General features: G+C 49.0%; 1 protein-coding gene across 1 annotated transcript in view; it reads right to left on the reverse strand.

Annotated features, from left to right (window-relative positions):
* Positions 1 to 23,995, reverse strand: part of LOC139254072 (Y-box-binding protein 3-like) — a gene marked incomplete at its 5' end in the record, with an annotated part of 33,185 nt that extends 9,190 nt beyond the window's left edge. The window contains 2 exons of the mRNA XM_070873619.1: positions 18,011 to 18,120; positions 23,864 to 23,995. Of these exons, the coding sequence (XP_070729720.1) occupies positions 18,011 to 18,120; positions 23,864 to 23,995 (242 nt within the window). The remainder of the gene's footprint in view (positions 1 to 18,010; positions 18,121 to 23,863) is intronic.
* Between the last annotated feature and the right edge of the window lie 209 nt (positions 23,996 to 24,204).

The following is a 24,204-nucleotide window of genomic DNA, read 5'->3' on the forward strand; positions in this document are numbered from 1 at the left end:
AATCGAGGGGTTCGGGGGGTTTATATATAGAATAACAGATACCCAGGAGTGAGTTAGAGGCTGGAATCTAATCGAGGGGTTCGGGAGGTTTATATATAGAATAACAGATACCCGGGAGTGAGTTACAGACTGGAATCTAATCGAGGGGTTCAGGGGGTTTATATATAGAATAACAGATACCTGGGAGTGAGTTACAGGCTGGAATCTAATCGAGGGGTTCGGGAGGTTTATATATAGAATAACAGATACCCGGGAGTGAGTTACAGGCTGGAATCTAATCGAGGGGTTTGGGGGGTTTATATATAGAATAACAGATACCCGGGAGTGAGTTACAGGCTGGAATCTAATCGAGGGGTTCGGGGGGGTTTATATATAGAACAACAGATACCCGGGAGTGAGTTACAGGCTGGAATATAATCGAGGGGTTCGGGAGGTTTATATATAGAATAACAGATACCCGGGAGTGAGTTACAGGCTGGAATCTAATCGAGGGGTTCGGGAGGTTTATATATAGAATAACAGATACCTGGGAGTGAGTTACAGGCTGGAATCTAATCGAGGGGTTCAGGGGGGTTTATATGTAGAATAACAGATACCCGGGAGTGAGTTACAGGCTGGAATCTAATCGAAGGGTTCGGGGGGTTTATATATAGAATAACAGATATCCGGGAGTGAGTTACAGGCTGGAATCTAATCGAGGGGTTCGGGGAAGTTAATATATAGAATAACGGATACCCGGGAGTGAGTTACAGGCTGGAATCTAATCGAGGGGTTCGGGGGGGTTTATATATAGAATAACAGATACCTGAGAGTGAGTCACAGGCTGGAATCTAATCGAGGGGTTCGGCGGGGTTTATATATAGAATAACAGATATCCGGGAGTGAGTTACAGGCTGGAATCTAATCGAGGGGTTCGGGGGGTTTATATATAGAATAACAGATACCCGGAAGTGAGTTACAGGCTGGAATCTAATCGAGGGGTTCGGGGGGTTTATATATAGAATAACAGATACCCAGGAGTGAGTTAGAGGCTGGAATCTAATCGAGGGGTTCGGGAGGTTTATATATAGAATAACAGATACCCGGGAGTGAGTTACAGACTGGAATCTAATCGAGGGGTTCAGGGGGTTTATATATAGAATAACAGATACCTGGGAGTGAGTTACAGGCTGGAATCTAATCGAGGGGTTCGGGAGGTTTATATATAGAATAACAGATACCCGGGAGTGAGTTAGAGACTGGAATCTAATCGAGGGGTTCGGGAGGTTTATATATAGAATAACAGATACCCGGGAGTGAGTTACAGACTGGAATCTAATCGAGGGGTTCGGGGGGTTTATATATAGAATAACAGATACCCGGGAGTGAGTTACAGGCTGGAATCTAATCGAGGGGTTTGGGGGGTTTATATATAGAATAACAGATACCCGGGAGTGAGTTACAGGCTGGAATCTAATCGAGGGGTTCGGGGGGTTTATATATAGAATAACAGATACCGGGGAGTGAGTTACAGGCTGGAATCTAATCGAGAGGTTCGGGGGGTTTATATATAGAATAACAGATACCCGGGAGTGAGTTACAGGCTGGAATCTAATCGAGAGGTTCACGGGGTTTATATATAGAATAACAGATACCTGGGAGTGAGTTACAGGCTGGAATCTAATCGAGGGGTTCAGGGGGTTTATATATAGAATAACAGATACCCGGGAGTGAGTTACAGGCTGGAATCTAATCGAGGGGTTCGGAGGGTTTATATATAGAATAACTGATACCCGGGAGTGAGTTACAGGCTGGAATCTAATCGAGAGGTTCGGGGGGTTTATATATAGAATAACAGATACCCGGGAGTGAGTTACAGGCTGGAATCTAATCGAGGGGTTCAGGGGGTTTATATATAGAATAACAGATACCCGGGAGTGAGTTACAGGCTGGAATCTAATCGAGGGGTTCGGGGGGTTTATATATAGAATAACAGATACCCGGGAGTGAGTTACAGGCTGGAATCTAATCGAGGGGTTCGGGGGGTTTATATATAGAATAACAGATACCCAGGAGTGAGTTAGAGGCTGGAATCTAATCGAGGGGTTCGGGAGGTTTATATATAGAATAACAGATACCCGGGAGTGAGTTACAGACTGGAATCTAATCGAGGGGTTCAGGGGGTTTATAAATAGAATAACAGATACCTGGGAGTGAGTTACAGGCTGGAATCTAATCGAGGGGTTCGGGAGGTTTATATATAGAATAACAGATACCCGGGAGTGAGTTACAGGCTGGAATATAATCGAGGTGTTTGGGGGGTTTATATATAGAATAACAGATACCCGGGAGTGAGTTACAGGCTGGAATCTAATCGAGGGGTTCGGGAGGTTTATATATAGAATAACAGATACCCGGGAGTGAGTTACAGGCTGGAATCTAATCGAGGGGTTCGGCAGGTTTATATATAGAATAACAGATACCTGGGAGTGAGTTACAGGCTGGAATCTAATCGAGGGGTTCAGGGGGGTTTATATGTAGAATAACAGATACCCGGAAGTGAGTTACAGGCTGGAATCTAATCGAGGGCTTCGTAGGGTTAATATATAGAATAACAGATACCCGGGAGTGAGTTACAGGCTGGAATCTAATCGAGGGGTTCAGGGGGTTTATATATAGAATAACAGATACCCGGGAGTGAGTTGCAGGCTGGAATCTAATCGAGGGGTTCAGGGGGTTTATATATAGAATAACAGATACCCGGGAGTGAGTTACAGGCTGGAATCTAATCGAGGGGTTCGGGGAAGTTCATATATAGAATAACGGATTCCCGGGAGTGAGTTACAGGCTGGAATCTAATTGAGGGGTTCGGGGGGGTTTATATATAGAATAACAGATACCCGGGAGTGAGTTACAGGCTGGAATCTAATCGAGGGGTTCGGGGGGTTTATATAAAGAATAACAGGTACCCGGGAGTGAGTTATAGGCTGAATTTAATCGAAAGGGTCGGGGCATTAATATAGAGAATAAAAGATAGCTGGGAGTGGGTTAAGGTCTGGAATCTAATCGAGGAGTTCGGGGGGTTAATATATAGAATAACAGATACCCGGGAGTGAGTTACAGGCTGGAATCTAATCGAGGGTTACTGGGGGTTTATATATAGAATAACAGCTACCCTGGAGTGAGTTACAGGCTGGAATCTAATCGAGTGGTTCAGGGGTTTATATTGAAAACAACAGATACCCGGGAGTGAGTTCCAGGCTGGAATCTAATCGAGGCGTTCGGGGGTTTTATATATAGAACAACAGATACCCGGGAGTGAGTTACAGGCTGGAATCTAATCGAGGGGTTCGGGAGGTGTATATATAGAATAACAGATACCCGGGAGTGAGTTACAGGCTGGAATCTAATCGAGGGGTTCGGGGGGTTTATATATAGAATAACAGATACCTGGGAGTGAGTTACAGGCTGGAATCTAATCGAGGGGTTCAGGGGGTTTATATATAGAATAACAGATACCCGGGAGTGAGTTACAGGCTGGAATCTAATCGAGGGGTTCGGAGGGTTTATATATAGAATAACTGATACCCGGGAGTGAGTTACAGGCTGGAATCTAATCGAGAGGTTCGGGGGGTTTATATATAGAATAACAGATACCCGGGAGTGAGTTACAGGCTGGAATCTAATCGAGGGGTTCAGGGGGTTTATATATAGAATAACAGATACCCGGGAGTGAGTTACAGGCTGGAATCTAATCGAGGGGTTCGGGGGGTTTATATATAGAATAACAGATACCCAGGAGTGAGTTAGAGGCTGGAATCTAATCGAGGGGTTCGGGAGGTTTATATATAGAATAACAGATACCCGGGAGTAAGTTACAGACTGGAATCTAATCGAGGGGTTCAGGGGGTTTATATATAGAATAACAGATACCTGGGAGTGAGTTACAGGCTGGAATCTAATCGAGGGGTTCGGGAGGTTTATATATAGAATAACAGATACCCGGGAGTGAGTTACAGGCTGGAATCTAATCGAGGGGTTTGGGGGGTTTATATATAGAATAACAGATACCCGGGAGTGAGTTACAGGCTGGAATCTAATCGAGGGGTTCGGGGGGGTTTATATATAGAACAACAGATACCCGGGAGTGAGTTACAGGCTGGAATATAATCGAGGGGTTCGGGAGGTTTATATATAGAATAACAGATACCCGGGAGTGAGTTACAGGCTGGAATCTAATCGAGGGGTTCGGGAGGTTTATATATAGAATAACAGATACCTGGGAGTGAGTTACAGGCTGGAATCTAATCGAGGGGTTCAGGGGGGTTTATATGTAGAATAACAGATACCCGGGAGTGAGTTACAGGCTGGAATCTAATCGAAGGGTTCGGGGGGTTTATATATAGAATAACAGATATCCGGGAGTGAGTTACAGGCTGGAATCTAATCGAGGGGTTCGGGGAAGTTAATATATAGAATAACGGATACCCGGGAGTGAGTTACAGGCTGGAATCTAATCGAGGGGTTCGGGGGGTTTATATATAGAATAACAGATACCCGGGAGTGAGTTACAGGCTGGAATCTAATCGAGGGGTTCGGGGGGGTTTATATATAGAATAACAGATACCTGAGAGTGAGTCACAGGCTGGAATCTAATCGAGGGGTTCGGCGGGGTTTATATATAGAATAACAGATATCCGGGAGTGAGTTACAGGCTGGAAAATAATCGAGGGGTTCGGGTGGGTTTATATATAGAATAACGGATACCCCGGGAGTGAGTTACAGGCTGGAATCTAATCGAGGGCTTCGTAGGGTTAATATATAGAATAACAGATACCCGGGAGTGAGTTACAGGCTGGAATCTAATCGAGGGGTTCGGGGGGTTTATATAAAGAATAACAGGTACCCGGGAGTGAGTTATAGGCTGAATTTAATCGAAAGGGTCGGGGCATTAATATAGAGAATAAAAGATAGCTGGGAGTGGGTTAAGGTCTGGAATCTAATCGAGGAGTTCGGGGGGTTAATATATAGAATAACAGATACCCGGGAGTGAGTTACAGGCTGGAATCTAATCGAGGGTTACTGGGGGTTTATATATAGAATAACAGCTACCCTGGAGTGAGTTACAGGCTGGAATCTAATCGAGTGGTTCAGGGGTTTATATTGAAAACAACAGATACCCGGGAGTGAGTTCCAGGCTGGAATCTAATCGAGGGGTTCAGGGGGTTTATATATGGAATAACAGATACCCGGGAGTGAGTTACTGGCTGGAATCTAATCGAGGGGTTCGGGGGGGTTTATATATAGAATAACAGATACCTGAGAGGTAGTCACAGGCTGGAATCTAATCGAGGGGTTCGGCGGGGTTTATATATAGAATAACAGATATCCGGGAGTGAGTTACAGGCTGGAAAATAATCGAGGGGTTCGGGTGGGTTTATATATAGAATAACGGATACCCCGGGAGTGAGTTACAGGCTGGAATCTAATCGAGGGCTTCGTAGGGTTAATATATAGAATAACAGATACCCGGGAGTGAGTTACAGGCTGGAATCTAATCGAGGGGTTCGGGGTGTTTATATATAGAATAATAGATACCCGGGAGTGAGTTACAGGCTGGAATCTAATCGAGTGGTTCAGGGGTTTATATTGAAAACAACAGATACCCGGGAGTGAGTTACAGGCTGGAATCTAATCGAGGGGTTCGGGGAAGTTAATATATAGAATAACGGATACCCGGGAGTGAGTTACAGGCTGGAATCTAATCGAGGGGTTCGGGGGGTTTATATAAAGAATAACAGGTACCCGGGAGTGAGTTACAGGCTGAATTTAATCGAGGAGTTCGGGGAGTTAATATATAGAATAACAGATACCCGGGAGTGAGTTACAGGCTGGAATCTAATCGAGGGGTTCGGGAGGTTTATATATAGAATAACAGATACCCGGGAGTGAGTTACAGGCTGGAATCTAATCGAGGAGTTCGGGGGGGTTAATATATAGAATAACAGATACCCGGGAGTGAGTTACAGGCTGGAATCTAATCGAGGGTTACGGGGGGTTTATATATAGAATAACAGCTACCCTGGAGTGAGTTACAGGCTGGAATCTAATCGAGTGGTTCAGGGGTTTATATTGAAAACAACAGATACCCGGGAGTGAGTTCCAGGCTGGAATCTAATCGAGGGGTTCGGGGGTTTATATATAGAATAACAGATACCCGGGAGTGAGTTACTGGCTGGAAAATAATCGAGGGGTTCGGGGGTTTATATATAGAATAACAGATACCCGGGAGTGAGTTACTGGCTGGAATCTAATCGAGGAGTTCGGGAGGTTTATATATAGAATAACAGATACCTGAGAGTGAGTCACAGGCTGGAATCTAATCGAGGGGTTCGGCGGGGTTTATATATAGAATAACAGATACCCGGGAGTGAGTTACAGGCTGGAAAATAATCGAGGGGTTCGGGTGGGTAAATACATAGAATAACGGATACCCCGGGAGTGAGTTACAGGCTGGAATCTAATCGAGGGCTTCGTAGTGTTAATATATAGAATAACAGATACCCGGGAGTGAGTTACAGGCTGGAATCTAATCGAGGGGTTCAGGGGGTTTATATATAGAATAACAGATACCCGGGAGAGAGTTACAGGCTGGAATCTAATCGAGGGGTTCAGGGGGTTTATATATAGAATAACAGATACCCGGGAGTGAGTTACAGGCTGGAATCTAATCGAGGGGTTCGGGGAAGTTCATATATAGAATAACGGATTCCCGGGAGTGAGTTACAGGCTGGAATCTAATTGAGGGGTTCGGGGGGGTTTATATATAGAATAACAGATACCCGGGAGTGAGTTACAGGCTGGAATCTAATCGAGAGGTTCGGCGGGTTTATATATAGAATAACAGATACCCGGGAGTGAGTTACAGGCTGGAAAATAATCGAGGGGTTCGGGTGGGTTTATATATAGAATAACGGATACCCCGGGAGTGAGTTACAGGCTGGAATCTAATCGAGGGCTTCGTAGGGTTAATATATAGAACAACAGATACCCGGGAGTGAGTTACAGGCTGGAATCTAATCGAGGGGTTCAGGGGGTTTATATATAGAATAACAGATACCCGGGAGTGAGTTACAGGCTGGAATCTAATCGAGGGGTTCAGGGGGTTTATATATAGAATAACAGATACCCGGGAGTGAGTTACTGGCTGGAATCTAATCGAGTGGTTCAGGGGTTTATATTGAAAACAACAGATACCCGGGAGTGAGTTCCAGGCTGGAATCTAATCGAGGGGTTCGGGGGTTTATATATAGAATAACAGATACCCGGGAGTGAGTTACTGGCTGGAAAATAATCGAGGGGTTCGGGGGTTTATATATAGAATAACAGATACCCGGGAGTGAGTTACTGGCTGGAATCTAATCGAGGAGTTCGGGAGGTTTATATATAGAATAACAGATACCTGAGAGTGAGTCACAGGCTGGAATCTAATCGAGGGGTTCGGCGGGGTTTATATATAGAATAACAGATACCCGGGAGTGAGTTACAGGCTGGAAAATAATCGAGGGGTTCGGGTGGGTTTATATATAGAATAACGGATACCCCGGGAGTGAGTTACAGGCTGGAATCTCATCGAGGGCTTCGTAGGGTTAATATATAGAACAACAGATACCCGGGAGTGAGTTACAGGCTGGAATCTAATCGAGGGGTTCAGGGGGTTTATATATAGAATAACAGATACCCGGGAGTGAGTTACAGGCTGAAATCTAATCGAGGGGTTCAGGGGGTTTATATATATAGAATAACAGATACCCGGGAGTGAGTTACAGGCTGGAATCTAATCGAGGGGTTCGGGGAAGTTCATATATAGAATAACGGATTCCCGGGAGTGAGTTACAGGCTGGAATCTAATTGAGGGGTTCGGGGGGGTTTATATATAGAATAACAGATACCCGGGAGTGAGTTACAGGCTGGAATCTAATCGAGAGGTTCGGCGGGTTTATATATAGAATAACAAATACCCGGGAGTGAGTTACAGGCTGGAATCGAATCGAGGGTTTCGGGGGGTTTATATATAGAATAACAGATACCCGGGAGTGAGTTACAGGCTGGAATCTACTCGAGAGCTTCGGGGGATTAATATATAGAATAACAGATACCCGGGAATGAGTTACAGGCTCGAATCTAAATCGAGGAATTCATATATAGAACAACAGATACCCGGGAGTGAGTTACAGGCTGGAAAATAATCGAGTGGTTCGGGAGGTTTATATATAGAATAACAGATACCCGGGAGTGAGTTACAGGCTGGAATCTAATCGAGGGGTTCGGGGGGTTTATATATAGAATAACAGATACCCGGGAGTGAGTTACAGACTGGAATCTAATCGAGGGGTTCGGGAGGTTTATATACAGAATAACAGATACCTGGGAGTGAGTTACAGACTGGAATCTAATCAGGTCTTCGGGGTGTTTATATATAGAATAACAGATACCCGGGAGTGAGTTACAGGCTGGAATCTAATCGAGGGGTTCGGGGGGTTTATATATAGAATAACAGATACCCAGGAGTGAGTTACAGGCTGGAATCTAATCGAGGGGTTCGGGAGGTTTATATATAGAATAACAGATACCCGGGAGTGAGTTACAGGCTGGAATCTAATCGAGGGGTTCAGGGGGGTTTATATGTAGAATAACAGATACCCGGAAGTGAGTTGCAGGCTGGAATCTAATCGAGGGGTTCGGGGGGTTTATATACAGAATAACAGATACCCGAGAGTGAGTGACAGACTGGAATCTAATCGAGGGGTTCGGGAGGTTTATATGTAGAATAACAGATACCCGGGAGTGAGTTACAGGCTGGAATCTAATCGAGGGGTTCGGGAGGTTTATATATAGAATAACAGATACCCGGGAGTGAGTTACAGGCTGGAATCTAATCGAGGGGTTCAGGGGGGTTTATATATAGAATAACAGATACGTGGGAGTGAGTTACAGGCTGGAATCTAATCGAGGGGTTCGGGGTTTATATATAGAATAACAGATACCCGGGAGTGAGTTACAGGCTGGAATTTAATCGAGGGGTTCGGGAGGTTTATATATAGAATAACAAATACCTGGGAGTGAGTTACAGCATGGAATCTAATCGAGGGGTTCGGGGGTTTGTATCTAGAATAACAGATACCCGGGAGTGAGTTACAGACTGGAATCTAATCGAGGGGTTCGGGGGTTTATATCTAGAATAACAGATGCCCGGGAGTGAGTTACAGGCTGGAATCTAATCGAGGGGTTCGGGGGGTTTATATAAAGAATAACAGGTACCCGGGAGTGAGTTACAGGCTGAATTTAATCGAAAGGGTCGGGGCATTAATATAGAGAATAAAAGATAGCTGGGAGTGGGTTAAGGTCTGGAATCTAATCGAGGAGTTCGGGGGGTTAATATATAGAATAACAGATACCCGGGAGTGAGTTACAGGCTGGAATCTAACGAGGGTTACTGGGGGTTTATATATAGAATAACAGCTACCCTGGAGTGAGTTACAGGCTGGAATCTAATCGAGTGGTTCAGGGGTTTATATTGAAAACAACAGATACCCGGGAGTGAGTTCCAGGCTGGAATCTAATCGAGGGGTTCGGGGGGTTTATATATAGAATAACAGATACCCGGGAGTGAGTTACTGGCTGGAATCTAATCGAGGGGTTCGGGGGGGTTTATATATAGAATAACAGATACCTGAGAGGTAGTCACAGGCTGGAATCTAATCGAGGGGTTCGGCGGGGTTTATATATAGAATAACAGATATCCGGGAGTGAGTTACAGGCTGGAAAATAATCGAGGGGTTCGGGTGGGTTTATATATAGAATAACGGATACCCCGGGAGTGAGTTACAGGCTGGAATCTAATCGAGGGCTTCGTAGGGTTAATATATAGAATAACAGATACCCGGGAGTGAGTTACAGGCTGGAATCTAATCGAGGGGTTCGGGGTGTTTATATATAGAATAATAGATACCCGGGAGTGAGTTACAGGCTGGAATCTAATCGAGGGGTTCGTGGGGTTTATATATAGAATAACAGATACCCGGGAGTGAGTTGCAGGCTGGAATCTAATCGAGGGGTTCGGGAGGTTTATATATAGAATAACAGTTACCCGGGAGTGAGTTACAGGCTGGAATCTAATCGAGTGGTTCGGGGGTTTTATATACAGAATAACAGATACACGGGAGTGAGTTACAGGCTGGAATCTAATCGAGGGGTTCGGGGGGTTCATATATAGAATAACAGATACCCGGGAGTGAGTTACAGGCTGGAATCTAATCGGGGGTTCGGGGGGGTTTATATATAGAATAACAGATACCTGGGAGTGAGTTACAGACTGGAATCTAATCGAGGGGTTTGGGAGGTTTATATGTAGAATAACAGATACCCGCGAGTGAGTTACAGGCTGGAATCTAATAGAGGGGTTCGGGGGGCTTTATATATAGAATAACAGATACCTGGGAGTGAGTTACAGCTGGAATCTAATCGAGGGGTTCGGTGGGGTATATATATCCAACAACAGCTAGCCGGGAGTAAGTTACTGGCTGGAATCTAATCGAGGGGTTCACATATAGAATAACAGATACCCGGGAGTGAGTTACAGGCTCGAATCTAATCGAGGGGTTCAGGGGGGTTTATATATAGAATAACGGATACCCGGGAGTGAGTTACCGGCTGAAATCTAATCGAGTGGTTCGGGGGGTTTATATATAGAATAACGGATACCCCGGAGTGAGTTACAGGCTGCAATCTAATCGAGAGGTTCGGGGGGGTTTATATATAGAATAACAGAAACCTGGGAGTGAGTTACAGCTGGAATCTAATCGAGGAGTTCGGGGGGGTTTATGTAGAGAATAACAGATACCCAGGAGTGAGTTGCAGGCTGGAATCTACTCGAGAGGTTTGTTGGGTTAATTTATAGAATAACAGATACCCGGGAATGAGTTAGATGCTGGAATCTAATCGGGGAGTTCGGGGAGGTTTATATATTGAATAACGGATATCCTGGAGTGAGTTACAGACTGGAATCTAATCGAGGGGTTCGGAGGGTTTATATGCAGAATAACAGATACCCGGGAGTGAGTTACAGGCTGGAATCTAATCGAGGGGCTCGGGGGGGTTTATATATAGAATAACAGATACCCGGGAGTGAGTTACAGACTGGAATCTAATCGAGGGGTTCGGGGGTTTATATATAGAATAACAGATACCTGGGAGTGAGTTACAGGCTGGAATCTAATCGAGGGGTTCAGGGGGGTTTATATATAGAATAACAGATACCCGGGAGTGAGTTACAGGCTGGAATCGAATCGAGGGGTTCGGGAGGTTTATATACAGAATAACAGATATCCGGGAGTGAGTTACAGGCTGGAATCTAATCGAGGGGTTCGGGGGTTTGTATATAGAATAACAGATACCCGGGAGTGAGTTACAGACTGGAATCTAATCGAGGGGTTCGGGAGTTTATATGTAGAATAACAGATACCCGGGAGTGAGTTACAGGCTGGAATCTAATCGAGGGGTTCGGGGGGGTTTATATATAGAATAACAGATACCTGGGAGTGAGTTACAGACTGGAATCTAATCGAGGGGTTCAGGGGGTTTATATATAGAATAACAGATACCTGGGAGTGAGTTACAGGCTGGAATCTAATCGAGGGGTTCGGGGGGTTTATATATAGAATAACAGATACCCGGGAGTGAGTTACAGGCTGGAATCTAATCGAGGGGTTAGGGAGGTTTATATATAGAATAACGGATACCCGGGAGTGAGTTACAGGCTGGAATCTAATCGAGGGGTTCGGGAGGTTTATATATAGAATAACAGATACCCGGGAGTGAGTTGCAGGCTGGAATCTAATCGAGAGGTTCAGGGGGTTTATATATAGAATAACAGATACCCGGGAGTGAGTTACAGGCTGGAATCTAATCGAGGGGTTCGGGAGGTTTATATATAGAATAACACATACCCGGGAGTGAGTTACAGGCTGGAATCTAATCGAGAGGTTCGGGGGGTTTATATATAGAATAACAGATACCCGGGAGTGAGTTACAGACCGGAATCTAATCGAGGGGTTCGGGGGTTTATATATAGAATAACAGATACCCGGGAGTGAGTTGCAGGCTGGAATCTAATCGAGGGGTTCGGGAGGTTTATATATAGAATAACAGATACCCGGGAGTGAGTTACAGACTGGAATCTAATCGAGGGGTTCGCGGGTTTATATATAGAATAACAGATACCCGGGAGTGAGTTACAGGCTGGAATCTAATCGAGGGGTTCCGGGGGGGTTTATATATAGAATAACAGATACCTGGGAGTGAGTTACAGGCTGGAATCTAATCGAGGGGTTCGGGAGGTTTATATATAGAATAACAGATACCCGGGAGTGAGTTACAGACTGGAATCTAATCGAGGGTTCGGGGGGTTTATATATAGAATAACAGATACCCGGGAGTGAGTTACAGGCTGGAATCTAATCGAGGGGTTCGGGAGGTTTATATGTAGAATAACAGATACCCGCGAGTGAGTTACAGGCTGGAATCTAATCGAGGGGTTCGGGGGGGTTTATATATAGAATAACAGATACCTGGGAGTGAGTTACAGCTGGAATCTAATCGAGGGGTTCGGTGGGGTATATATATCCAACAACAGCTAGCCGGGAGTAAGTTACTGGCTGGAATCTAATCGAGGGTTCATATATAGAATAACAGATACCCGGGAGTGAGTTACAGGCTGGAATCTAATCGAGGGGTTCGGGAGGTTTATATGTAGAATAACAGATACCCGCGAGTGAGTTGCAGGCTGGAATCTAATCGAGGGGTTCGGGAGGTTTATATATAGAATAACAGATACCCGGGAGTGAGTTACAGACTGGAATCTAATCGAGGGGTTCGCGGGTTTATATATAGAATAACAGATACCCGGGAGTGAGTTACAGGCTGGAATCTAATCGAGGGGTTCGGGGGGGGTTTATATATAGAATAACAGATACCTGGGAGTGAGTTACAGGCTGGAATCTAATCGAGGGGTTCGGGAGGTTTATATATAGAATAACAGATACCCGGGAGTGAGTTACAGACTGGAATCTAATCGAGGGTTCGGGGGGTTTATATATAGAATAACAGATACCCGGGAGTGAGTTACAGGCTGGAATCTAATCGAGGGGTTCGGGAGGTTTATATGTAGAATAACAGATACCCGCGAGTGAGTTACAGGCTGGAATCTAATCGAGGGGTTCGGGGGGGTTTATATATAGAATAACAGATACCTGGGAGTGAGTTACAGCTGGAATCTAATCGAGGGGTTCGGTGGGGTATATATATCCAACAACAGCTAGCCGGGAGTAAGTTACTGGCTGGAATCTAATCGAGGGGTTCACATATAGAATAACAGATACCCGGGAGTGAGTTACAGGCTCGAATCTAATCGAGGGGTTCAGGGGGGTTTATATATAGAATAACGGATACCCGGGAGTGAGTTACCGGCTGAAATCTAATCGAGTGGTTCGGGGGGTTTATATATAGAATAACGGATACCCCGGAGTGAGTTACAGGCTGCAATCTAATCGAGAGGTTCGGGGGGGTTTATATATAGAATAACAGAAACCTGGGAGTGAGTTACAGCTGGAATCTAATCGAGGAGTTCGGGGGGGTTTATGTAGAGAATAACAGATACCCAGGAGTGAGTTGCAGGCTGGAATCTACTCGAGAGGTTTGTTGGGTTAATTTATAGAATAACAGATACCCGGGAATGAGTTAGATGCTGGAATCTAATCTGGGAGTTCGGGGAGGTTTATATATTGAATAACGGATATCCTGGAGTGAGTTACAGACTGGAATCTAATCGAGGGGTTCGGAGGGTTTATATGCAGAATAACAGATACCCGGGAGTGAGTTACAGGCTGGAATCTAATCGAGGGGCTCGGGGGGGTTTATATATAGAATAACAGATACCCGGGAGTGAGTTACAGACTGGAATCTAATCGAGGGGTTCGGGGGTTTATATATAGAATAACAGATACCTGGGAGTGAGTTACAGGCTGGAATCTAATCGAGGGGTTCAGGGGGGTTTATATATAGAATAACAGATACCCGGGAGTGAGTTACAGGCTGGAATCGAATCGAGGGGTTCGGGAGGTTTATATACAGAATAACAGATATCCGGGAGTGAGTTACAGGCTGGAATCTAATCGAGGGGTTCGGGGGTTTGTATATAGAATAACAGATACCCGGGAGTGAGTTACAGACTGGAATCTAATCGAGGGGTTCGGGAGTTTATATGTAGAATAACAGATACCCGGGAGTGAGTTACAGGCTGGAATCTAATCGAGGGGTTCGGGGGGTTTATATATAGAATAACAGATACCTGGGAGTGAGTTACAGGCTGGAATCTAATCGAGGGGTTCGGGGGGGTTTATATATAGAATAACAGATACCTGGGAGTGAGTTACAGACTGGAATCTAATCGAGGGGTTCAGGGGGTTTATATATAGAATAACAGATACCTGGGAGTGAGTTACAGACTGGAATCTAATCGAGGGGTTCAGGGGGTTTATATATAGAATAACAGATACCCGGGAGTGAGTTACAGGCTGGAATCTAATCGAGGGGTTCGGGAGGTTTATATGTAGAATAACAGATACCCGCGAGTGAGTTACAGGCTGGAATCTAATCGAGGGGTTCGGGGGGGTTTATATATAGAATAACAGATACCTGGGAGTGAGTTACAGCTGGAATCTAATCGAGGGGTTCGGTGGGGTATATATATCCAACAACAGCTAGCCGGGAGTAAGTTACTGGCTGGAATCTAATCGAGGGGTTCACATATAGAATAACAGATACCCGGGAGTGAGTTACAGGCTGGAATCTAATCGAGGGGTTCGGGGGTTTGTATATAGAATAACAGATACCCGGGAGTGAGTTACAGACTGGAATCTAATCGAGGGGTTCGGGAGTTTATATGTAGAATAACAGATACCCGGGAGTGAGTTACAGGCTGGAATCTAATCGAGGGGTTCGGGGGGTTTATATATAGAATAACAGATACCTGGGAGTGAGTTACAGGCTGGAATCTAATCGAGGGGTTCGGGGGGGTTTATATATAGAATAACAGATACCTGGGAGTGAGTTACAGACTGGAATCTAATCGAGGGGTTCGGGGGGGTTTATATATAGAATAACAGATACCTGGGAGTGAGTTACAGACTGGAATCTAATCGAGGGGTTCAGGGGGTTTATATATAGAATAACAGATACCTGGGAGTGAGTTACAGACTGGAATCTAATCGAGGGGTTCAGGGGGTTTATATATAGAATAACAGATACCTGGGAGTGAGTTACAGGCTGGAATCTAATCGAGGGGTTCGGGAGGTTTATATATAGAATAACAGATACCCGGGAGTGAGTTGCAGGCTGGAATCTAATCGAGAGGTTCAGGGGGTTTATATATAGAATAACAGATACCCGGGAGTGAGTTACAGACTGGAATCTAATCGAGGGTTCGGGGGGTTTATATATAGATTAACAGATACCCGGGAGTGAGTTACAGGCTGGAATCTAATCGAGGGGTTCGGGAGGTTTATATGTAGAATAACAGATACCCGCGAGTGAGTTACAGGCTGGAATCTAATCGAGGGGTTCGGGGGGGTTTATATATAGAATAACAGATACCTGGGAGTGAGTTACAGCTGGAATCTAATCGAGGGGTTCGGTGGGGTATATATATCCAACAACAGCTAGCCGGGAGTAAGTTACTGGCTGGAATCTAATCGAGGGGTTCACATATAGAATAACAGATACCCGGGAGTGAGTTACAGGCTGGAATCTAATCGAGGGGTTCGGGGGTTTGTATATAGAATAACAGATACCCGGGAGTGAGTTACAGACTGGAATCTAATCGAGGGGTTCGGGAGTTTATATGTAGAATAACAGATACCCGGGAGTGAGTTACAGGCTGGAATCTAATCGAGGGGTTCGGGGGGTTTATATATAGAATAACAGATACCTGGGAGTGAGTTACAGGCTGGAATCTAATCGAGGGGTTCGGGGGGGTTTATATATAGAATAACAGATACCTGGGAGTGAGTTACAGACTGGAATCTAATCGAGGGGTTCAGGGGGTTTATATATAGAATAACAGATACCTGGGAGTGAGTTACAGACTGGAATCTAATCGAGGGGTTCAGGGGGTTTATATATAGAATAACAGATACCTGGGAGTGAGTTACAGGCTGGAATCTAATCGAGGGGTTCGGGGGGTTTATATATAGAATAACAGATACCCGGGAGTGAGTTACAGGCTCGAATCTAATCGAGGGGTTCAGGGGGGTTTATATATAGAATAACGGATACCCGGGAGTGAGTTACCGGCTGAAATCTAATCGAGTGGTTCGGGGGGTTTATATATAGAATAACGGATACCCCGGAGTGAGTTACAGGCTGCAATCTAATCGAGAGGTTCGGGGGGGTTTATATATAGAATAACAGAAACCTGGGAGTGAGTTACAGCTGGAATCTAATCGAGGAGTTCGGGGGGGTTTATGTAGAGAATAACAGATACCCAGGAGTGAGTTGCAGGCTGGAATCTACTCGAGAGGTTTGTTGGGTTAATTTATAGAATAACAGATACCCGGGAATGAGTTAGATGCTGGAATCTAATCGGGGAGTTCGGGAAGGTTTATATATTGAATAACGGATATCCTGGAGTGAGTTACAGACTGGAATCTAATCGAGGGGTTCGGAGGGTTTATATGCAGAATAACAGATACCCGGGAGTGAGTTACAGGCTGGAATCTAATCGAGGGGCTCGGGGGGGTTTATATATAGAATAACAGATACCCGGGAGTGAGTTACAGACTGGAATCTAATCGAGGGGTTCGGGGGTTTATATATAGAATAACAGATACCTGGGAGTGAGTTACAGGCTGGAATCTAATCGAGGGGTTCAGGGGGGTTTATATATAGAATAACAGATACCCGGGAGTGAGTTACAGGCTGGAATCGAATCGAGGGGTTCGGGAGGTTTATATACAGAATAACAGATATCCGGGAGTGAGTTACAGGCTGGAATCTAATCGAGGGGTTCGGGGGTTTGTATATAGAATAACAGATACCCGGGAGTGAGTTACAGACTGGAATCTAATCGAGGGGTTCGGGAGTTTATATGTAGAATAACAGATACCCGGGAGTGAGTTACAGGCTGGAATCTAATCGAGGGGTTCGGGGGGGTTTATATATAGAATAACAGATACCTGGGAGTGAGTTACAGACTGGAATCTAATCGAGGGGCTCAGGGGGTTTATATATAGAATAACAGATACCTGGGAGTGAGTTACAGGCTGGAATCTAATCGAGGGGTTCGGGGGGTTTATATATAGAATAACGGATACCCGGGAGTGAGTTACAGGCTGGAATCTAATCGAGGGGTTCGGGAGGTTTATATATAGAATAACAGATACCCGGGAGTGAGTTGCAGGCTGGAATCTAATCGAGAGGTTCAGGGGGTTTATATATAGAATAACAGATACCCGGGAGTGAGTTACAGGCTGGAATCTAATCGAGGGGTTCGGGAGGTTTATATATAGAATAACAGATACCCGGGAGTGAGTTACAGGCTGGAATCTAATCGAGAGGTTCGGGGGGTTTATATATAGAATAACAGATACCCGGGAGTGAGTTACAGACCGGAATCTAATCGAGGGGTTCGGGGGGGGTTTATATATAGAATAACAGATACCTGGGAGTGAGTTACAGGCTGGAATCTAATCGAGGGGTTCGGGAGGTTTATATATAGAATAACAGATACCCGGGAGTGAGTTACAGACTGGAATCTAATCGAGGGTTCGGGGGGTTTATATATAGAATAACAGATACCCGGGAGTGAGTTACAGGCTGGAATCTAATCGAGGGGTTCGGGGGTGTATCGGATACGATTATCTATCACAGGGTTGTTCGTGCGAGATCGGACTTCGGTCAGCTGACCATGGGTTACCTGGGATATCGGGGGCGGGTCCGGTGGGCGGGGCCTCGGTGGGCAGGGCGCTGACCTTCATCGTCCCTCTCCACACTGTCCCCTTCCTTCTCCTCCGCGGGACCCTCCTCCTGTGGGTGAAAGAGAGGCAGTGGGTCAGACCAATCCTGCACCCTCCCTATCTCTGTATCCTCCTCCAGCCCCTACACACTCCCTATCTCTGTAACCTCCTGCAGCCCCTACACCCCTCCCTATCTCTGTAACCTCCTCCAGCCCCTACACCCCTCCCTATCTCTGTAACCTCCTCCAGCCCCTACACCCCTCCCTATCTCTGTAACCTCCTCCAGCCCCTACACCCCTCCCTATCTCTGTAACCTCCTCCAGCCCCTTAACCCCTCCCTATCTCTGTAACCTCCTGCAGCACCTACACCCCTCCCTATCTCTATAACCTCCTCCAGCCCCTTCACCCCTCCCTATCTCTGTAACCTCCTCCAGCCCCTACACCCCTCCCTATCTCTGTAACCTCCTCCAGCCCTACATCCCTCCCTATCTCTGTAACCTCCTCCAGCCCCTGCACCCCTCCCTATCTCTGTAACCTCCTCCAGCCCCTACACCCCTCCCTATCTCTGTAACCTCCTCCAGCACCTACACCCCTCCCTATCACTGAAACCTCCTCCAGCCCCTACACCCCTCCCTATCTCTGTAACCTCCTCCAGCCCCTACACCCCTCCCTATCTCTGTAACCTCCTCCAGCACCTACAACCCTCCCTATCACTGAAACCTCCTCCAGCCCCTACACCCCTCCCTATCTCTGTAACCTCCTCCAGCCCCTACACCCCTCCCTATCTCTGTAACCTCATCCAGCCCGACACCCCTCCCTATCACTGTAAGCTCCTCCAGCCTCTACACCCCTCCCTAGCTCTGTAACCTCCTCCAGCCCCTACACCCCTCCCTATTTCTGAAACCTCCTCCAGCCCCTACACCCTCCCTATCTCTGTAACTTCCTCCAGTCCCTTCACCCCTCCCTATCTTTGTAACCTCCTCCAGCCTCTACACCCCTCCCTAGCTCTGTAACCTCCTCCAGCCCCTACACCCCTCCCTATCTCTGTAACCTCCTCCTGCCCCGACACCCTCCCTATCTCTGTAACCTCCTCCAGCCCCTACACCCCTCCCTATTTCTGTAACCTCTTCCTGTCCCTGCACCACACCCTATCTCTGTAACCTCCTCCAGCCCCTACACCCCTCCCTATCTCTGTAACCTCTTCCTGTCCCTGCACTCCTCCCTATCTCGTAACCTCCAATAAATGAATTCTTATGCAAACATAAAAACATAAGAAATAGGAGCAGGAGTCGGCCATTCGGCCCCTCGAGCCTGCTCCGCCATTTAATACCATCATGGCTGATCCGATCATGGACACAGCTCCACTTCCCTGCCCGCCCCCTTATCCCCTTATCGGTTAAGGAACTGTCTATCTCTGTCTTAAATATATTCAATGTCCCGGCTTCCACAGCTCTCTGAGGCAGCGAATTCCACAGATTTACAACCCTCTGAGAGAAGAAATTCCTCCTCATCTCAGTTTTAAATGGGCGGCCCCTTATTCTAAGACCATGCCCCCTAGTTCTAGTCTCCCCCATCAGTGGGAACATCCTCTCTGCATCCACCTTGTCGAGCCCCCTCATAATCTGATACGTTTCCATAAGATCACCTCTCATTCTTCTGAATCCCAATGAGTAGAGGCCCAACCTCCTCAACCTTTCCTCATAAGTCAACCCCCTCATCTCCAGAATCAACCGAGTGAACCTTCTCTGAACTGCCTCCAAAGCAAGTATATCCTTTCGTAAATACGGAAACCAAAACTGTACACGCAGTACTCCAGGTGTGGCCTCACCAATACCCTGTATAACTGGATCAAGACTTCCCTGCTTTTATACTCCATCCCCTTTGCAATAAAGGCCAACGTTCCGTTTACCCAGTGAGCTTTTATCTTGTGCAATAACCTCCGATGTGTCACCCGTGAAGCCAATACGGTCCACACACACACACACACACACACACATCAGAGACCCTACCTTTTGTTCATTCCCTCCCTCTCCTGCCCGTGCACTTGGTTAAGAACATCTCGAACTTTTTCCAGGCTCCGACGAGAGGACATCGGCCTGAAACGTTGACTCTATTTCTCTCTCCGCTCGGTGCTTGCCAAAGCCCGTGATTATTTCCAGCGTTTTCTCGAATTCTGCCCTCTCTCTCTCTCTCTCTCTCTCTCTCGAGCATCCCCCGATTTCCATCGCTCCAACCTTCAGCTGCCTGAAATTTCTCTCCCTAAACCTCTCGGCCTCTCTCTCCCCAATTACGTCACTCATCAACACATAGAAACATAGAAAATAGGTACAGGAGTAGGCCATTCAGCCCTTCTAGCCTGCACCGCCATTCAATGAGTTCATGGCTGAACATGAAACTTCAGTACCCCATTCCTGCTTTCTCTCCATACCCCTTGATCCCTCGAGTAGTAAGGACTACATCTAACTCCCTTTTGAATATATTTAGTGAATTGGCCTCAACAACTTTCTGTGGTAGAGAATTCCACAGGTTCACCACTCTCTGGGTGAAGAAGTTTCTCCTCATCTCGGTCCTAAATGGCTTACCCCTTATCCTTAGACTGTGACCTCTGGTTCTGGACTTCCCCAACATTGGGAACATTCTTCCCGCATCTAACCTGTCCAGTCCCGTCAGAATTTGAAACGTTTCTATCAGGTCCCCTCTCACTCTTCTGAACTCCAGTGAGTACAAGCCCAGTTGATCCAGTCTTTCTTGATAGGTCAGTCCCGCCATCCCGGGAATCAGTCTGGTGAACCTTCGCTGCACTCCCTCAATAGCAAGAATGTCCTTCCTCAGGTTAGGAGACCAAAACTGTACACAATACTCCAGGTGTGGCCTCAGCAAGGCCCTGTACAACAGCAAGAAATGTCCTTCCTCAAGTTTGGAGACTGTCCCCAATAGCTCCTTCTGCAGCTCGGCGTCAAATCCTGCTCGATAATCGCTCCAGTGAAGCGTCTTGGGACGTTACAGGCGCTATCTAAATGTAAGCTGATGATGTTCCACCCTTGATAATCGACCATCGTTGGCGGCTAATCTCCCATTGGACAAGAGGCGATCGTGCCTTGCCTCCGCCCCTGTCCAAACGCCGTCACGGACAAGTCAAGACCAAGAGGAGCAAGAGAAGGCCATTCGGCCCCTCGAGCCTGCTCCGCCATTCAATGAGATCACGGCTGACACAACTCCACTCCCTCGCCAGCTTCCCCTATTCCCCCCCCAACCCCCCCGACTCCCTTAATATCCAACAATCTGTCGATCTCGGTCCTGAATACACCCAACGAGTCGAGCCGCCACAGATCTCTGGGGTAGAGGGTCCCACCCGAGGACCCATACCCACCCCCTGGGGTAGAGAGGGTTCCCTCGCCCGGACCCACAGCCCCCTGGGGTAGAGAGGGTTCCCTCGCCCCAGATCCACAGCACCCTGGGGTAGAGAGGGTTCCCTCGCCCGGACCCACAGCCCCCTGGGGTAGAGAGGGTTCCCTCGCCCCAGATCCACAGCCCCCTGGGGTAGAGAGGGTCCCACGCCCCAGATCCACAGCCCCCTGGGGTAGAGAGGGTTCCCTCGCCCGGACCCACAGCCCCCTGGGGTAGAGAGGGTTCCCTCGCCCAGGCCCACAGCCCCCTGGGGTAGAGAGGGTCCCACGCCCACAGCCCCCTGGGGTAGAGAGGGTTCCCTCGCCCAGATCCACAGCCCCCTGGGGTAGAGAGGGTTCCCTCGCCCAGGCCCACAGCCCCCTGGGGTAGAGAGGGTTCCCTCGCCCGGACCCACTGCCCCCTGGGGTAGAGTGGGTTCCCTCGCCCGGACCCACAGCCCCCTGGGGTAGAGAGGGTTCCCTCGCCCAGACCCACTGCCCCCTGGGGTAGAGAGGGTCCCACACCCACAGCACCCTGGGGTAGAGAGGGTTCCCTCGCCCGGACCCACAGCCCCCTGGGGTAGAAAGGGTTCCCTCGCCCAGACCCACTGCCCCCTGGGGTAGAGAGGGTCCCACACCCACAGCACCCTGGGGTAGAGAGGGTTCCCTCGCCCAGACCCACAGCCCCCTGGGGTAGAGAGGGTTCCCTCGCCCAGACCCACTGCCCCCTGGGGTAGAGAGGGTCCCACACCCACAGCACCCTGGGGTAGAGAGGGTTCCCTCGCCCAGACCCACTGCCCCCTGGGGTAGAGAGGGTCCCACACCCACTGCCCCCTGGGGTAGAGAGGGTCCCACACCCACAGCCCCCTGGGGTAGAGAGGGTTCCCTCGCCCGGACCCACAGCCCCCTGGGGTAGAGAGGGTTCCCTCGCCCGGACCCACAGCCCCCTGGGGTAGAGAGGGTTCCCTCGCCCAGATCCACAGCCCCCTGGGGTAGAGAGGGTTCCCTCGCCCAGACCCACAGCCCCCTGGGGTAGAGAGGGTTCCCTCGCCCAGACCCACAGCCCCCTGGGGTAGAGAGGGTTCCCTCGCCCGGACCCACAGCCCCCTGGGGTAGAGAGGGTCCCACACCCACAGCACCCTGGGGTAGAGAGGGTCCCCTCGCCCAGATCCACAGCCCCCTGGGGTAGAGAGGGTCCCACACCCACAGCCCCCTGGGGTAGAGAGGGTTCCCTCGCCCGGACCCACAGCCCCCTGGGGTAGAGAGGGTTCCCTCGCCCCAGATCCACAGCCCCCTGGGGTAGAGAGGGTTCCCTCGCCCGGACCCACAGCCCCCTGGGGTAGAGAGGGTCCCACACCCCAGATCCACAGCCCCCTGGGGTAGAGAGGGTCCCACACCCACAGCCCCCTGGGGTAGAGAGGGTTCCCTCGCTCAGACCCACTGCCCCCTGGGGTAGAGAGGGTTCCCTCGCCCGGACCCACAGCCCCCTGGGGTAGAGAGGGTTCCCTCGCCCGGACCCACAGCCCCCTGGGGTAGAGAGGGTCCCACACCCATAGCCCCCTGGGGTAGAGAGGGTCCCCTCGCCCAGGCCCACAGCCCCCTGGGGTAGAGAGGGTCCCACACCCACAGCCCCCTGGGGTAGAGAGGGTTTCCTCGCCCAGGCCCACTGCCCCCTGGGGTAGAGAGGGTCCCACACCCACTGCCCCCTGGGGTAGAGAGGGTCCCACACCCACAGCCCCCTGGGGTAGAGAGGGTCCCACACCCACAGCCCCCTGGGGTAGAGAGGGTCCCACACCCACTGCCCCCTGGGGTAGAGAGGGTCCCACACCCACAGCCCCCTGGGGTAGAGAGGGTCCCACACCCATAGCCCCCTGGGGTAGAGAGGGTCCCCTCGCCCAGGCCCACAGCCCCCTGGGGTAGAGAGGGTCCCACACCCACAGCCCCCTGGGGTAGAGAGGGTTTCCTCGCCCAGGCCCACTGCCCCCTGGGGTAGAGAGGGTCCCACACCCACTGCCCCCTGGGGTAGAGAGGGTCCCACACCCACAGCCCCCTGGGGTAGAGAGGGTCCCACACCCACAGCCCCCTGGGGTAGAGAGGGTCCCACACCCACTGCCCCCTGGGGTAGAGAGGGTCCCACACCCACTGCCCCCTGGGGTAGAGAGGGTCCCACACCCACAGCCCCCTGGGGTAGAGAGGGTCCCACACCCACAGCCCCCTGGGGTAGAGAGGGTCCCACACCCCAGATCCACAGCCCCCTGGGGTAGAGAGGGTCCCACACCCACAGCCCCCTGGGGTAGAGAGGGTCCCACACCCACAGCCCCCTGGGGTAGAGAGGGTTCCCTCGCCCGGACCCACAGCCCCCTGGGGTAGAGAGGGTCCCACACCCACAGCCCTCGGTCCCGCCCCCCACCGACTCCCCGTACTCACACTGCGAGGACCCGTTGGGCGTCTTCCGTAGAAGCCTCGCCGATATCGGCGCCTCTCAGCAGCAAAGCGACTTCCCTGGACTGGAGCACCATCAGGGCCAGTCACGTTGGCTGCCTCCGCTCCCTGCGACAGAGAGAGAGAGAGAGTGAGTGAGGGGCGGGGGGAGAGAGAGGGAGACAGAGAGTGTGAGAGGGAGAGGGAGTTAGGGAGAGAGGGAGCGAGTGAGAGGCAGAGAGACAGAGAGATGGGGGAGAGAGAGAGGGGGGAGAGAGAGAGGGGGGAGAGAGAGGGGGGAGAGAGAGAGGGGGAAGAGAGAGGGGGGAGAGAGAGAGAGGGAGACA

Source organism: Pristiophorus japonicus, unplaced genomic scaffold (assembly GCF_044704955.1).
Source record: "Pristiophorus japonicus isolate sPriJap1 unplaced genomic scaffold, sPriJap1.hap1 HAP1_SCAFFOLD_530, whole genome shotgun sequence".
In the NCBI taxonomy this organism is placed as follows: Eukaryota; Metazoa; Chordata; class Chondrichthyes; family Pristiophoridae; genus Pristiophorus; species Pristiophorus japonicus.